The sequence below is a fragment of the Diadema antillarum genome, unplaced genomic scaffold, assembly GCF_040938485.1.
Source record: "Diadema antillarum isolate AM-2024a unplaced genomic scaffold, OU_Dant_1.0 scf00000036, whole genome shotgun sequence".
Lineage (NCBI taxonomy): Eukaryota > Metazoa > Echinodermata > Echinoidea > Diadematoida > Diadematidae > Diadema > Diadema antillarum.
The window spans coordinates 3,006,232-3,023,279 of record NW_027270925.1 but is presented as its reverse complement, the minus strand read 5'-3'; the positions used below and the strand labels follow the sequence as shown (position 1 = coordinate 3,023,279).

The 17,048-nt window shown below is 38.5% G+C and overlaps 1 protein-coding gene across 9 annotated transcripts in view; it reads left to right on the top strand.

Annotated features, from left to right (window-relative positions):
• LOC139708513 (MAP/microtubule affinity-regulating kinase 3-like) overlaps window positions 1-17,048 on the top strand; it is a 124,169-nt gene that overhangs the window by 6,628 nt on the left and 100,493 nt on the right. For all 9 annotated transcript variants that reach the window (XM_071620493.1, XM_071620480.1, XM_071620466.1 and 6 more), the window contains exon 2: window positions 16,838-16,953. In XM_071620493.1, coding sequence (XP_071476594.1) covers window positions 16,867-16,953 — 87 coding nt within the window. In that variant the 5' untranslated portion in view covers window positions 16,838-16,866. The remainder of the gene's footprint in view (window positions 1-16,837; window positions 16,954-17,048) is intronic.

Sequence of the window (17,048 nt, the reverse complement as noted above, 5' to 3'; positions counted from 1 at the left end):
ACTCTAATCAAGCTGTGAATGTGACGTACGCGTGTGCATTTCTCCATTCAGTACAGGACTCCACGATCGCGAATTTAACACTCGCAAAATCGTCGGGAAGTTCCGATTCGGGAAAATTTAGGCTCGCGAAATATATGGCGTATACAGTATATGATTCTGACTAAATTTTTACCTACAATCCTTTGGATGTAAAACCATTCTTTGGACATTTACATGTAGGGTCTGTGCCACTTGGTATTCTTAGGATTCAGTGGCATCATACATTGTAGTATGTGTAGTGTCCAGGGGCAATGTGGGGCCTCCAGACTGGAGGGGGATAATGCTGGTGGGTGGGTCAAGTGTCAGTGGACCTCCCCAGCCCCTCCTTTTTTTTTTTCCTTTTCTTCTTCTTCTTCTTCCTCTTCCTCTTCTTCTTTTTGAATAGAATAATCTACAAGCAGAACCCTTGAATGTCGTGGGTTTTCTTCTATATTTTTTCAATTATTTTTTTCCATTTTTTTTTAAATAAAGAGCTAAACTTGCTACTCCTCCCCCCCCCCTTCCATAGCCTTTGCTTTCAAGTAGCGAAGAGCACAGTTTCGATAAACGTTCTGTGATCATCTTCATACTGATGTATAAAGTACACCTGCAAGAGTGAGCATAAATAATGCGCGGTGTCAAAATGATCAAGTCTGTCTCTGTGGAATGATGAGGCTGGAAGTCCACATCATTCACCAGCGATGCCAGCAATGCTCTCGGTGACATGTCCTGGTAACTTGGGAAGGAGAAAGGGGAGAGTGGAAGGGCCAACAGGCACCAGCTACAGTACGTAGTAGACGGCCATGGTGTGACTCAGCCCTACCCACCCCCACCCCCTCCCCCCTTCTATTTACAAAGTTGTAGGTACCGGGTAATTTGTGATACACATTAGAAACAAAAAAATACAAAATTAACAACAAAAAAAACATTTACTTTGTTCATTTTCCACAGTTTAATCATGGTTTAATTTAGGCATCATTAAGTAGGTTTTCATGTTTTTGATTTGATAGAGTGTTTGATTTTTTTTTTGCCAATTTATCAAATTGGTAATACCAATAATTGTATACACTTCACAAAATTTATATACAGCTGATTCCTTTGTATATTTTTTTCCTGGATTTCTAAATTTCAGCATCTATTACCCCATCCCCCCAAAAAATCACTTTGTCTTCAAGAATTTATAGAATCTACTTACATTGAAATGTAACTCAATCCAACACACATAATAGGTTTTTTTTATGCCTCTGCCATGAAGTGTCGCCAGAGGCAAATGTTTTCGGGTTGTCTGTCCGTCCGTCCGTCCTTCTGTCCGTAATCAATTCTGTGGACAGCGTAACTAAACAAACATTTGAGGTATCCTAATGAAACTTGGCACGTATCATATGTGTGAGTGGGCGAAGATGTGCCTATGAACTTCTTGGTGCGGATGTTCAAGGTCACAGGTCAAAAGGTCAAGGTCAAATGCTCAAAATGTCACTATTTCCCCCATATCTATGCAATGCCTGAAGGAATTTTCTTGAAACTTAGTGTATACATGTACTACCAAAAGAATATTCTCGAGAAAGAGTTTTAGGTCATGAGGTCAATGGTCAAAAGGTCAAAGGTCAGGTGAAAATGTTAAAATTTCATTTTTTTTCTCCATTGATATACATATGCCTATACTGACTGGTAGGAATTATCTAGGGAATTTAGGGGTCATGAGTCAAAGGTCAGGAGGTCAAAGGTCAAGGTCAAGGTCAACTCCTCAAAATTTTGCTTTTTCCCTCGTATCTATGCAATGCCTGCAGGATTTTTCTTGACACATAGTGTATGCATGCACTGTTACTGTATTACCTAATAGAGATTTTCTTCGGAAGGTTCTTGCCAAAAGGTCATAGGTCAAGTGAAAGTGCTGAATTTCACATCTTCATTATAAAATGGGGTCAAAAGTCTAGGAAAAATCCTCAAATCCCCAAATACCTGCACTCTTATACACTATAGCCATTCATCTAATTAAACCTACAGTTTGTAGTTCAAGGAAAGTGAACATTCAACACGTTTGTGACAAACCTGCCATTTTGATATTTTGCCAATTATGTGAAACTGTCATCACACATTGTCAAGAAATTGCACTATACTGTGTAGACCTATTTGGAGAACCATGCATTATGGCGGAGGCATACCAGTTGACGTAGCAACATTTCTAGTTTTAATCATTGCATGAATTATTTTAGATACATACACTATGCGTTCTGTAGTCCCCAAACAGAGCTGGTTATCAGTACTACCAATTGTTAACAATCTGTACAAGGACTCAATAAGTATGTGTTCTAAAAAAAGAAACAAACAATACAGATACAGGTGTATGGGACGAGACTAGCAGTTTATTAACTTTTTTTTTCCTTTTCCTTCTTTTTTTTTCCCGTAGATATAGAGGATGTTTTTGGACTGTCTGAGCCCCGTACTCTAGTTCTTATTTCCTTATTATGTCCTACATTTTTCTTCATCCAATATTGAAATTAAGAGGACAGTTTCTAGTGGTTTTTACACTGGGATCACAATGTAGTGAGTGTATCACTGAGGAATATGAGGAAGAAAGCCTGCAATGCCTTTGATGATGATGATTAATGTGTGTTCTATGAAACAGGTGTTTGCTGCTGCCCGTGTACAGTGTACTGTACGGTGCAATGCAGTATGTGGTCATCAGCTGATTGCTCTGCACATCCCTTCTCTTGACTCTCGATGTAAATGTCATGTTAGACATTATGTGGGATGGGCATGGGTGGCGATTGATCGGCAGGCTTCCACATCAACTCACGGATGAAAAACCCTCTGAAGCCTGATGGCAGAGCCACCCCAAGGAACAATACCAGAGGGCTTGAGATACTAGGGATACACAGTTCTGTGCCCATTATGTGACTGAACTCTATTCATATGGCTGTCACTCTACATGTTAATCAACATGCTGAAAATTCATCTATCTTTATTAATAGATATTCACTTCTGGCATTGTTCAGCATGTGCGTGGGTATCAAAGGAGGTGTTACAAAACTTATATAATTATTCCAAAAAAGTCTCAAAACTGTTAGAGCAGATTAAAAAACTTATTATTTTGACAATGGGGAATCAAGCAAAGAGGCACTTTCTGAATCAAACATGAAATTGAATAAGAATTGAAATTAGATTATAATTTTAATTGAATTTTCATACAGATTATCAAATTGTCCAATAGTTTTATCCCAATATACAAAATGTTGATGGTACTGTCGTATCTGATAGTTTGTTGTATGATTTTTCATTAAAGTTGTGAACTTGACACACTTGTGACTTGTAAATATTACCAAGTTATAAACGGAATAGATCTTTTGAGTGGCTTACAAACACACGCATACACACAAAGAATAGAAAAGGAAGGTGCTTCTGTGCACAATTTTTACATACAGTAAAAGTGGAAATTTTTTGCGCATTTCGCGCAACCAGAAACTAGTGCGAAAATAAAAATGTGAATTTTTTTTTGCTTGCTGCATGTTTGCAGTAGTTGATGTCTTGATTCTGTGGAATTAAAGACGTGCGAAACTCTTCTTGCCCAGCCAAGCACGAAAAATTAGTTGCACAAAAATATCCACTTTTACAGTAATGTGCACCGTTTTTACATGTGTCGTGATTGATAGTTGTTGGGGCTTGGCATCCTCATGGCGTCCCATGCAATGTTGAGTGCACAAACTTGTATTATTCTTGAAGTCTGGTGAAATGGGGCCCAAGGGACATACTTATCAGCAAAATCCTTGCTTTTCCTCTTTGTTCCTCATAAAAAAAGAGTAAAAAGTCGGTTTTTCAATTCAATACACGATTTGTTTGTAGTGTGTTGATTACAAGTCAAACTTCAAGCAGCAAAATATTTGTACACTGATTTCTTGTGAACCTAGTCATCATCAGATCATATTACGGTTAACTCAGAAGTAGTGTCGTGTACTGTCATATTGCCTCTGATACTGTAGCTGACGTGCGAAAGGACCAATCTCCATTGCTATGATTTGTTTTCTTGACATGAATAGCATGCAGTGTTTGTGATTCATATGCAAAATATAGAGATCCACTGTGTGTCTGTTTTCTAAAGTGATGTAATAATGTCAATAAAGTTACTAATATGAGCTATACATATACAGAATGCACACACTTGTTTAAAATTTTTTGAATGATGGCAAAATAGAAATATGTTTGACTCATACATGAAAGAATACCAGTTTAAGAGTCTTTTTTCTAGATGTTCATCTATGTAGTACAGGATATTATCACAGCTCTGATTTGACCATTTTTCCTGGATCTGTCATTTTCTCTACAGATATAATGCATTATCCTGTGCACTTCTTTTGCAATGATATTAAACCACACAGACATTGTAAGCAACAAAAAAAAAAAAAAAAAAAGTCCTGAATTACTCTATGTTGGTATAGGCCTATAGGGCTCATCACTACTTTTTCTGATGGACCTTTCAGAGTTTTTAAAACCATAAAATTCAAAATTTTGGTGGCCTATAAAAGAAATGTATAAATTTTCTTTTACAGGCCACTTTGTATTAAAAATAAGTCCACTTTGAATGTTAGTTGCCCAATCAGGCTACCAAGAGATAACCTTTTTGAAAATTTAGTGATTTGACATCAATTTTTAGTGGCCCCGGGCTGCTGTGCCATTCTATGACTAATGTCAAGCCCTGGTATTTAATTTATTTTTTGCTTCCAGATGCTGTGTACATTGTAGTGTATGGCTTGAGTATATGAAGTATAAATATATATAATGCAATCATGTTACAAAGGAATCATACAATGTTAAATTGTAATGTGTGCTGCATAGATAAATAGATATGATGATGATGATGATGATGATAGAATGATAATTTTAATTATAAAATGATAATATGATACATTGATCAAACTAGAAAAGCATTCTGAGAACGCAGACCTCCGCCAAGCAGCTACTTTCCACCGATGATCTTGCTCTTCCTGAAGACATTTTTCTCCTCCCCACCACTGGGAAAAGCTCTTTGGGCTCTTCCATAGAGATCAGTGATTTCCACCCAGAGGTATACATGCTGAAAAATCGCCCTATTTCCCAATATATAAGCCTTTGTTACATCATAAACCTTCAGCTGCGCGACTCACCTCGCCCTAGCAGAAACTAGAGCACGCACTTTAGTGCGCGTATGAAAACCCAAAAAATGCGCAGCTTGAACTCCCAAGTTCGTTGACCCTACCTGCCAAAAATATCAAAAATCCTTCATAAATTCCCCCAAAATTGTCGGATCACTACCAAAATATAGTCATCTGTTACTTGTGTCATTCTCAACCTTTCCTGTAAGTTTCATCCAAATCCGTTAATTGCTTTTTGAGTTATTTTGCACACAAACAAACAAATAAACAAACAAACAAATCAATGGGAACGAAAACATAACCTCCTCCCTTGGCGGAGATAATAACAACAATGATAGTCATACACATACCAATAACTAAGATGTCATTATGTTATAATATTGTGATATGGCAAAGAATGACCCCGGCCTTATGTAGAGTTTTTCGAGAAAGCAGACAAATGTTGATGCAGGTTTAGTGCATAATGGACACAAGCTTGTTTGGCACAGTTGCAGTTTGGAGCTGTGGTGTCAGGTTTCATCAGTAATGTGCGGGTGCAGGAAATATGATTGCAAATCCATTACCACTGGTTTCTTGGCTCACTAAGCCACATTCATCAATCTTGACACAAGCAAGAAAGTGACAAAGTTCATCTGTGTCAAGTAGTATTTATTTCACCACCAAAACACTGCTGGCGTGTTAATATCCTATTTGCCATAGCATTATTTTAGAGGTAGAACATGCCAAGTTTGCAATTTTGTTTGACACTGTAATTGCATTTTCGTCATTTTTGTTTTTCAAGAAACCCGAGTTGTCCTTTGTCACTTCTGATTTTATTTTGCCTTGAAAGCCCAGATTTGCAAATATTTTGACACCGCGAAATGTTTCATGTTTACAGTACAATCATTTTGCACAATATTCTATTCCATAATATAAATTATCCTCTCCTCTATATGCCTACACTCGTCTTATACAAGAAAAATATGCAAGAGATTCTGGTCAAATATTGTGTATCTTTATGACTAATGTGGTGAATATATTACCAGTTTGATATATTTTACAGTTTAAAATATTGTCTTCTCTGTTTTTGAAGGCACCAGCATCTAGCCAAGAAGTATAAGGCAGGATTGTCATTTGGATGAGGTCTAGAGCATTACAACTTCTCTTACTCATCCGAATGGGTATTTAAAGGCCATGTCACACCGTTCCGGGCAAGCTACGCGGGCTTGCGGCGAGGAGGTAGTTTCCAGCACGTAGAATATTTTAAGCTGGCGAACAAGAATGTTTGCAATTTTCATTCATGCCTTGTCATACCGTATCTGGGGAAGTTTTGCGGCTTGACTTGCGGGGAAACAAATTTACTCCCCAGAGCTCTCCACAGTTGGTCAGCACCTGACAGTATCCAGCGCGTATCTCGCCTGTAGTTGCCCGGAGGTGCTCACGCAAGTCCGATTTTAACCGCAGCCAAGTTTTGAGCATGACCAAAACTTTTTCCGGGTGAGTGGCGGGAATGCCTGGAGAGGTCCACGCAGAACGCCAGTAGGAGGCCCTTAGCGGCAGCACTTCCCAGTCAACTCCCACGCAGGTACTTCGCAGTCCCGTTTGCAGCCAAGATAATGAAATTCTGTGGGATTTCAGCTATTCCATCTGAGGAATTCCTTCACTGAGTTGTCAGCCCCCACGCGACTGGTACAAAGGTCACACAGCATACTCGCAAGTATAATTTAAGTAGAACGCGTCCAGCAAGTAAGGCACATGCGTTGACTCGCTCAAATCCTTTTCCGCCCTCAGGAATGTCCGATATGCTAGAAAATTCCTACACGTAACAAGCCCGAGTAGCTTGCTTGGAAAGGTGTGACAGGGCCTAAATATGGTTGCAGGTAAAAAAATATGTGTGCGCAGCTCCGGGCGACTACGGTTGAGATACGTGCTAAGTACTGTCATGTGCGGATCATCTACGGGGACCCCTGGGTAGTCAAAATTGTTCTTTGCAAGTCGCACGCAAGGCTTGCCCGGAAAGGTGTGACACGGCCTTTAGTAGGGCCCCCATACTTTGAACAGTTTGAAAGTGTCCATTCATTGAACTTGCACTATAGTGAGTTTTTGTTACTGTGGGTAAACAGGCAAGTAGGTTTGTGGAGCTAGAGACTGTGCTACGTATGTTCACCGATAAATAGTGTAATGAACCTGGATCATGGTGAAGAAAGACAATGCCATATATGCACAATCAAGGCCACTAATTACGCTTCACTAAACCGGATCTCATGATCAGCCGTGTAGTGCTGCAGTAGCTCTCCAAATTACCCATAAAGGCATATTAGCCAATCAGAAGATGCGACAGATTTTATGTTGTTTCTCCCTCCCCTCCCATTGTGTTAGCTAGATGCTGATTGATGAGAGGGAAATAAAGAGACATTAATATTTCAGACATGATGAATTTTGCTTATAGGAACGCTGCATGTTATGTAAACATTCCAGTATGATTCTGTACTCTCTATAAAATTTGTCTTTAACCTCTATTATAGTTCAGTAATATTTTTCAGGGTTTTTTATGCATGTGTGTTTGAGAGAACAGTGAGTGACCAAAATGACGACAAAATCTGTACATGTGGATGTAGTGGATGATATACGTGCACAATGTTGTGTGTGTTTTCATCTCGATGATGTACAGTAGGCATTAATGAATGTACTTTCCCTTCCATGGCAAAGTGAAACATAACTGCTGCTGGGATTTTGTGCTACTACAGGAATGTGTGTGGATTTTCCACAGTTCTGATGTTAAAAAGGTTCCATATTTAAAGAAAATGTGGTGGTTGGTTTAAGGGATTTTGTAAAATTCATCAATGTATGGAGGGAGTGTGTGTAGGTTTATGTGTTGTTTGCACACTCCCTTTTGAGTTTTCGGGATAAAGAAAAAAAATAGAAGAGGCTCTATTGTCTACTACTTCTGAACAAATATAAAGTCTGTTTGCACACTGTACACTGTATTTCATGGCCTTTCTGTAGTACAAATGTATACAGTAGTTTCTAAAGAAACTCAATAAATTGCTTGTAGTTGTACAGTGTACCACACATACTGGTATGACATTTCGTAGAGCTTCTGTTGATAGATCAGCCATGGCACTTCCTGATCTATATTCAATAGCATTTATAGCATGTTAATGTGATGATATTTATTTCATACTTAATATGTTGCGTGTCCCTTCTAGCTGTCAACGAGTTTACCACAAGAGTGCATAGCTATTTCAGTTTCAGACTACATGTAGGTCGTTGTTGAGGTACCCAGCAAGGAGAACAGAAAGCCAGTGTAACACACACACGCCCACTCACACACATGCTAAAATGTGAACACTGCATATTGATGGAATGTCCCTTGTGGGCCAATGTTGTGTTCAGACCAATAGAAGCACACAATCTAAAAATGATACAAAATTGGCATAGTAAAACGCAAACTATTGAATTAGATAGCATTAATATCTGCCTGATTTTCACTTTTGTACTTGACATACATTGTATAAAACACATTATGCCATAACTTGAAATAGTGTGACTAAAAAAAGATTGTCTTATTCACATTCTGTATCCTCTATTTAGCCACTTGCCTGCAAATACAGTGAGTGTCTTTGGCTGCGTTTATCAACTTTCCCATGTTTGTAATGTGTTTCAATACCCACTATCAAAACACATTCACAAATACCACTTGAATCGTGTTTCTCGTGTTGAAACATTGCGTTTATCAATGCTGTCATGAGTCGATTGGGAAGCCTTGTTACTGCGCAACTCCATTGCGCAGTTTGACCAGAGGAGCGGAGATATGTAGTTAGCGGTGGTTATGGGCAGTGGGCAGGTCAGAGAGCTCTATAAATGCATTTCAAAACAACTTTGTGTTTATCATCTCTACAGAAATGCATTTCAGGCTCAAATACCGTTTGCGGTTGTACTTTTGTTTGCAGTTTCAGTAACTTGTTTCCAACCCCATAATCAAAACAGCTTTGCATTTATAAACTGCCCAAAACTCCATGAAAGTTGTTTGGGAACCTTGATTCTGTGCCAGAAATAAGTTGATAAACAGAACCTTTAAAGAAACAACTCTCTGAAAAAGTTCCACACTTTTCCTTTTCTAAGAAATTTCATTTGAACAAAGAAATGTTAATCTAACACTGGACTGAGAGAGCATGAGATTTGTGTGGAATGGGCTTCGTACACGTACATTGTATGGACTAGTGATTTATTCAAACATGCTATACAGAAAATTATACGTACACTGTACCATGTTACAATTTGCCAGTAAAAATGTACGCATTTTTAAATGAAACGTGCATGACAGAGTTGCTCTACATCCCCTAGCCAAAAATTCAATGATCTGAGTGATTGAATGTCCTGAAAACAAAAGAAGGGAAAAGAAAACGGATGTGTTTACCACCGGAGTAGCCAATGTGATGATAGTGTATGGCCCAGTGCCATATAGAGTGACAGTCACGAGTCCATGGACTGTGTGTGTCAGCAGAGCCATTCTTTTATGGGTTTCCAAATATTAAAAAATATTTTATCATTCATGGACACAACTAAATGTGCCCATGGTACAAAGTGTAGGACAACTTCTCCTATATCTCTGACAATGTAATTCGTATTTGAATGTAAGTGCAGAGATTTGCTGTGGGAACAATTGCGGGCAATCAAAAGATTACCAGGTAACCTCAGATTGCGAGTGTGCATACATTTACATCCTTCAAATTCCCAAACAATTGATCCTGAGATGGTTGATCGGTAGAATAATTACGGGCGATGTGCTGCAACCACTGTTGAAAGTTTGCAGGGGGATTAGGCTTGCTGAATTTTCCCTTGTACTCTAACTGTCCCCATACACAGTACTCTAGTTTAAAAAAGACAAAAATATGGAGAAGATACCCATCAATCAAACTGAAATTAGAGGAAATGCATAGTCAAAGTTTTGAAATGACATTCATATTAGTTTTTCATGGACAGTTGAAATCACAACCGTGTGATGAAAACAAAATCCCAGATATTACTTTAATGGAGAAAAAACTGTAAACAAAATGAATTTCAATTATTCTGAAGAAATTCAAAGAAATTGGCTTGATATGTGATGAAAGACATATCACATATTCAAGAATTATGATGTCCCTATTGAATTACTGTAATAATTATGGTTTCAAACTGGTATGGACTTACAGTAAGTTGTTGAAATAAAAGAATAAATTTGAAAGTGCATACTACTAGTTTGTAGATTTATTTATGAGTGCACTTTTAGTAGTATCCAATGGTACTATGATAAAATATAAAAAGTGAGTGGAAGCGGGGAGTGCTGTACAATGTAAGTGATCATAATTTTTCAGAATGACATGCACAGACTATAAATTACATTCTATGCCAATTATTATACAGGCCTAATGTTTTTGTGATCGGCAGTTGTAAAACAATTTTGAGGATGGTTGACTTTGCGATCAGGAATGCGAATATAGTATGGTGTACATGTGCTCAGCATAATGATTCAGCATAATTTTCAGAGAACTGTAATGATAAAAATGATGTTATTTATTTATTTTCTACCATCCTCCGCAATGCTCAATTATTTGGCCATGTTGTAAGTGTACCGTAATTGTACATTATGTTATTTTTCTTGGTAAATGTGTCTACAATGTATTTCGTGATGTACGTTATTATATGTGTAGGGCCTCTGAGAATAACAGTGTTTAGCCACTGACAGAGCTACCCTACTGAAACAAAACAAATAAATAAATAAATAAATAAATGGGTGTGCGTGCACTTGTTTATAGAGATGTAGTAGCCTAGGCATCGCTACCAGACTTAGTAAGACTCACTTAACCAGAAGGCAATATTGTGGCAGGCTGTTAAATTTGCAGAATTTTTTGGTGGGCAAAATTCATGAAAACAAAACCACCCCACAAAATACTCGGCACCTACAGTACAGTATGTATCTTACAATTTATGTGATGTATGCAGCTGTCACCCTTGACATGGCAACAAATATTTCTCCCCTTGCCCAAATGGTAGAGGGCCAAGGCGTAGATACTTGACTGTAGAAAGCAATGCCAGTACACGTACTTATTCGACGCACAGTTTTAGTTGCCCGTGGTACAAGTCAGCTGGGTTTGTAGCACCCTGACGCCTTCATTTTACAATTAAACATGCATGTAACTAGAAATCTATTAAACTTGTTGTTACTTGGTATGCAGCAAAAGGAGACCATGTTTGACTCAAAGAGACAAGCTTCCAAATGTTTGCAAATAAGCATCTACCTACCTCCTGATAAAACTGTATCCATGACAACCCTTGAACTTGCCCCTGTAGTCTGCCAGAGGTCCACCATACATGTACATGTACATAGCAAACAGCCAATTCATGCCTACAAGTAAATGTCCATTTTATTGAGGGGGTAATTCAACTAATGAAGCTTGAAGTAGCATGTTTGCCACCGTAGCCACAAACTTCAGATGAATTCCACTGTAGATACATACTGTGGAGTTGTATTTTTGAATAATGCTGTTATGGCGACTCTTGAATTTAGTCGTAGTTGAGCTTTGTCTCCACATGTACATATGTACACTGTAGTTGGTTCAAATCGTGTGAAATTATATGTATCACACTGCATCTTTAAATAGTCATTGATGAAACTGTACAGTACTGGAAAAGCTGTGATTTTCTGCAGGGTTTATTTTTCATGACTTTTGCCAATCACTGTTGGCCCTTGAATTTAACAACACGCAAAAATATTGTGAACGGTAAGGTGTGAGTGCACTTTAATATCATAGCTTTGGTGTCACGTCGCAAAAACAAGATCTCGCAAAAATGTCTGTGACGTCGTCATTCGCAAAAATGTCTGTACGCGGGAATAACAACTTTTGCAGTAACACATACAGTATGTGTGTAAATACATATATGCACATGAACTCAGTTTCCTACAAAGTAGCACGAGATTCCTCCTAATGCTCTGTTCGTGTGTGGAATATCAATGAAGCAAAGGCTGACCGAGAGAGCCAACTGTGCCCATAGGCAGTGTATCGTGACTGATATTGATAACGCGATATCGCAGCATCTGTGATCCCGAGGAATGTCGGGGCTTGCGTGCTCATTTCGATGCAGAATGAGTTCTGTCTATGGCAGATTGATACACCGTAGGAAGCTGAGATGTCTTTTTGATGCCCCCTCTGTCTGGTTTACGTTGGCTTGTGCTCCATGTTAGATTCAATTTTTATTGCCTCTTTTTGTAGTAACCAGTGCTATTGCATGCTGAAATATGTGGATTGTCCTTTCAGGTAATGTATGAAGCATATTACAACTACCTCAGTGTTACAGATTATGATTATTAAATGGTTTATGCAGGATATACAGTACATTATATGTAGTTAGGGATGGTGTGATTTTTTTTTTCTCCCCCATTTTGACAACGTTAATGCTCTCCGCCCACTGCATCAAATGTAGATCTACAGTACGCTGTGTGAGACTCGCCTCTAATGCATTGGCAGTGTTTATGCTGATGGTAAGCCGTTGGGCATTTCGAATGAGCATGCCGAGGCTCTTTAATTTTCACCTGCACCTACTGCAGTGGAGACCTGCTGTTAGGTGTTAGACTGATTTGCAGACCCTGCTAGCATTGTACACTGCAGCTTTATCCATCATCATACAATAATCAATTGCTAATTTTCGCCTATCCAAAGTGCTTCAAATATGTTACACAATTTTAGTTATTAAAAAAAAAAAAAAAGGTGCTGTCAGGAATCACAACCAAACCAAATGAGAAGACCTTTTGAATCATGAATGTAGACATTCTTAATAGGAAAGTCACTGCACAATTAACATTTGGCGTGAGATGACTGACTTTCTATCAGGTTGAAAAGCAAAATCATTCCATTCTAGTACATGGATGTATGAATATGATGGGGAAACCAACTGATCACAGTCAAAAGCAAGGTTTTGTTACGTTATTCCTGAGTATTGTGAGTCTCCCTCCAGTCAAGGCTCAACAGGATTTTCTTCACTCATCATTACGAACAGAGTGTAGTCATGTTTCTTCCTGTCCTACAATCTGTAAGCACAAAACTGATGTGTGTATGTGTGTGTGTGTGGGGGGGGGGGTCTTATTCTCTGATAATCTCCGTGTAATCTCAACAGTCAACAGATATTTATCTGTGACATTTTCATAACTATTGTATTATTGTTGTTTTTGGATCCTGCTGTTCATACAATGTAGTCTTCACGTCCTAGACATGTTACAGCTATGTAATGTGCAGTGTATCATGTTGCACATGATGCAGTACGCAACGAGACTAGTACGCACCTACTGTGAAGGTACAGTGTTGCCAAACCCGTGGGTGCTGGGAGTGAAAATGTTCCGCGTGCAAGCACAATGACTGGTGACGCATGGCTGAGATGTTTGATCAGTGTTTGACTCACGTTCTGTTCTCCATAGTCCCTACGGTAGAAGTAGAGGTAGCAGGAGACGTTAGCCTGGGCCTCCCTGCCCTCAGTGTAATGCTATGCAGGTTACAGGCATTCGTTGTTCTGTGATTGGAATTTGACCCAGTCCTTTTCTCGAGTGTGATCTTGTTTGGGCTTTATAATGCAACCACTTGTAGTCATATAAATACAGTGTAAGCACATGTATCTGTTAGGAAATTAATAGCAGCCATATAGTCATGTCATAGCACCGTTTAACCCATTCTGTACGGGAACCTGGTGGCCTGCATATTAAGTCTGTGGGTACTTCAGAATTCAGTATAGAATGAAGAAACTAAAGTACAGTACATCAAAGAAACACTTGATTATAAGGATTTTCAATGTGAGAGAGGGGATATTATCAAGATATCACATATCTTATATGAATATTCTCTATGCATCTGTAGAATAAAGGAGGGTGTGTGAGCAACAAGTAGGAGACAGGAAAATGTATATTCTGATTTTCTTTTCTTTTCAAGTAACTAATTGTCCAGATTACTTGGCAACTTCCTTCTCATTTACATTTCTCCACATCATTATACAGAGCTAACCAGGTCTCCCTAATACTGCAGGAGGCTCTCTGAAAACGTAACCATTTCATCATGTCCGAACAAGGAATATAAATATCTCCCTGATTTTGGAACTACAATGTATTTTGCCCACTTCGGTGCATGTAATATGCAAGGACTGTATCCCTTTGTCTGCTCTCTGGAACTTCCCTATTTTGATATACAGTGGTAGGCAGCCGTGCATTATAGTAACATGCAGGATAATCTTTCTCCATCGCCCTGGATTTAGCTCAATCAGGTAATGCATTGAAGGAGATACAATGCTGACAGTGCTGTCGCAATTTTATATGCTGGCTGTTTTTATGCTGGCACAATGTTTTGCAAGCTTGTGCATATCACTTTTCATAATTGAGCTATTGATAGGAAACAAACATCTTGTGCATGTGAATACTGTAGATCCTATGTGTATGTGTATGAGTATTGTAATGTATGTACAAATGTATTATGTATAAAATGTATTTAAAAAATCCTATACACTTCTATTATTTACACTTTGTATTCATGATGAAACTTTATGCTCTATTGAGTCAGTGAAGGTGATACAACAGATAAGGGAATTCAATACTGAGCAAAATGAAATCATTATGAAACGGATGTTGTGTCATTGCGACATTTTTCAGGATGAGGAAAATCATTTGCTTCGTGAATGCAAATAGAGATAATTTAGATTTTTGAATTTTTTTTTAATGACCAGGTTTGTTTCTATGGCAGCATAGTCAAGTCAGATGACCAGATTGGTCAGTGACTACTCTGAGGTCCAGATAGGATGCCATATTTGGTGATGTATTTGACATTTAAAACAGTTGTGAATGTCATTGAAATGCTTAAATCTCATTTTGCTCAAACTTTCTCTCATGTCTTGATCTGATTTATCAGACTTTATTCAAAACAATTTCTCTTTTTGAGGTTAGGGTAAATGTTCTCAAATAGGCTCAGATTGAAAATAATGCCTCCAGATTATGCTGCATTGTGTTGAGATATTCATAGTTTTCAAGGAAATGTGGGATTCGCATACTTTTTAGAATCAGACCCAACCCCCTTTCAGACTTATTCATGGCACTTGGGTTTCAATAGCACAAACTACCAGATGAGTTATTCCACAAAGTGCAAACACAATGTGGAAAGCTCTTTTAAAGTTTGTAGTAGTGCCAGAGATTTATAAACATCCTTGCACTTCCCATGATCGACAGTGCACGAGGTCGGATGCTGCCATACGATTAATGTATTATAGGCCTATCTGGACATTGTGTCTGAATGCTTCCATATCAATACTTTGTATCCATATCATGTCTATTCACGTCTGAATGCTCACATATTCATATGACATAATACTTTGTCCATTTAAAGTATTGTAGATATTTGATACAATAACTCGGTGTGTCTGAAAGCTGCCCGAGTCTTACTTTCCCAGAACCCATGATATTAGCCATAGTGAAACTGAAACAGGGAAGCTATGATATCAGCCTCCTCCAAGTGAGTGTTAGCCGAGTTTGATGAAGCGTAAGCTAATCCCATCCAGATGTGTAAATAATGGACTGTCTGTGTAATCCTTCAAGATTGGTGAGAGGGTTTTCAGTTTTCAGTATTTGCATGCTCTTTAGCTCTGAGTATCATTTGATTTCCACAGAGGAATTATGGTGTAATATCTCAATCAGAAATTACATATTTCTAAGATAGTGCTCTTCTGAATCTGACTGTGCAATGTACCACTGTGCTGGCCTTTGTTGTTTTGTTAGGGGTTTTTTTCACACAATGCTACCAAATTTACTGCTGGAATGTTTGTACAATGTATGTGAGGCATGCACAAACATTTTTTTTAAAGTTTTGCATACAATAATAGTTTGTGATGCACATTGAAGTGAATGCATACTGCAATGTATTTGACACTTAACAATCTGTTTTAGGATCTATGTATGAGCACAATGGACAAGTGACCCTGCGGACAGCATTGCTTATCATTCTGCATCTTTTGTGTCATGAAATCATGGAGTTGAATTCACAATTTGATTTTATGGATTTCAAGTTTGATAAAGAACTGTGTCACATAGCAGGTAAACCTGTAATGGATTTGGTGATGTCATTTGTTTTGTTTGTTTTTTTATACATGATGAATTCTATGGGGGGGGGGAGGGGAATCATATGAATGCATTGTGTAAAGCTGTAGGACCTATTGATTGAAATGAAAGACAAGGATACCTATGTGAAAATGCAACATGTGTGCAAAGAATGGCCTAGTTTACTCATCAGGGTGCCAAAAGTTTAATGTTGGGTGAGGAAAGAAGATGTTTTGTTTGTTTGTTGTTGTTTTTTTCCCATCATGTCCAGGGATAGTTTTGCTATAGGCTCACTTGCCTAGGCATCTGAAAGTGACTGTCAGGCGAGTACACTATATGAGCATTTGCCTGTTATGTCTTTGAGTACTTTTGAGTGCTGATTGGCAAACAAAACCCCACAGTGTTGTACACACTGGCCAAAGTCTCTGGCGCAGAAAGGGTTAAAGGTATTGGGCCCTTGCCCTGAATGCCAGTTTGGACAGAGGAGAGTTCTATGTTTGTTTGTACTGCCCTGGATAGTAACAATTATGAATTATTTTGACTATCGTAAGAGGCATTTTCAAAACGGAGGCTTATATGTTGTTCTGTTTGTTTGTTTGTCTATTCCCATCAGGTTCTGGTTGACGTGATTGGGCAAACGTAATGTCCAGGATGCCAAACCTGACCACAGTCCATGAGACCAGCTCTCATGGACATGCTCGTGGTGGCCCACGTCCACATGTAAGAAATGTAAGTATGCACCACTTCTCCAAAGGTCGCAAGTGAAACCTTGTCATGCAATATTCAGATAACATTTCTTTTTCCTACCCAGACTACAGTGCTTA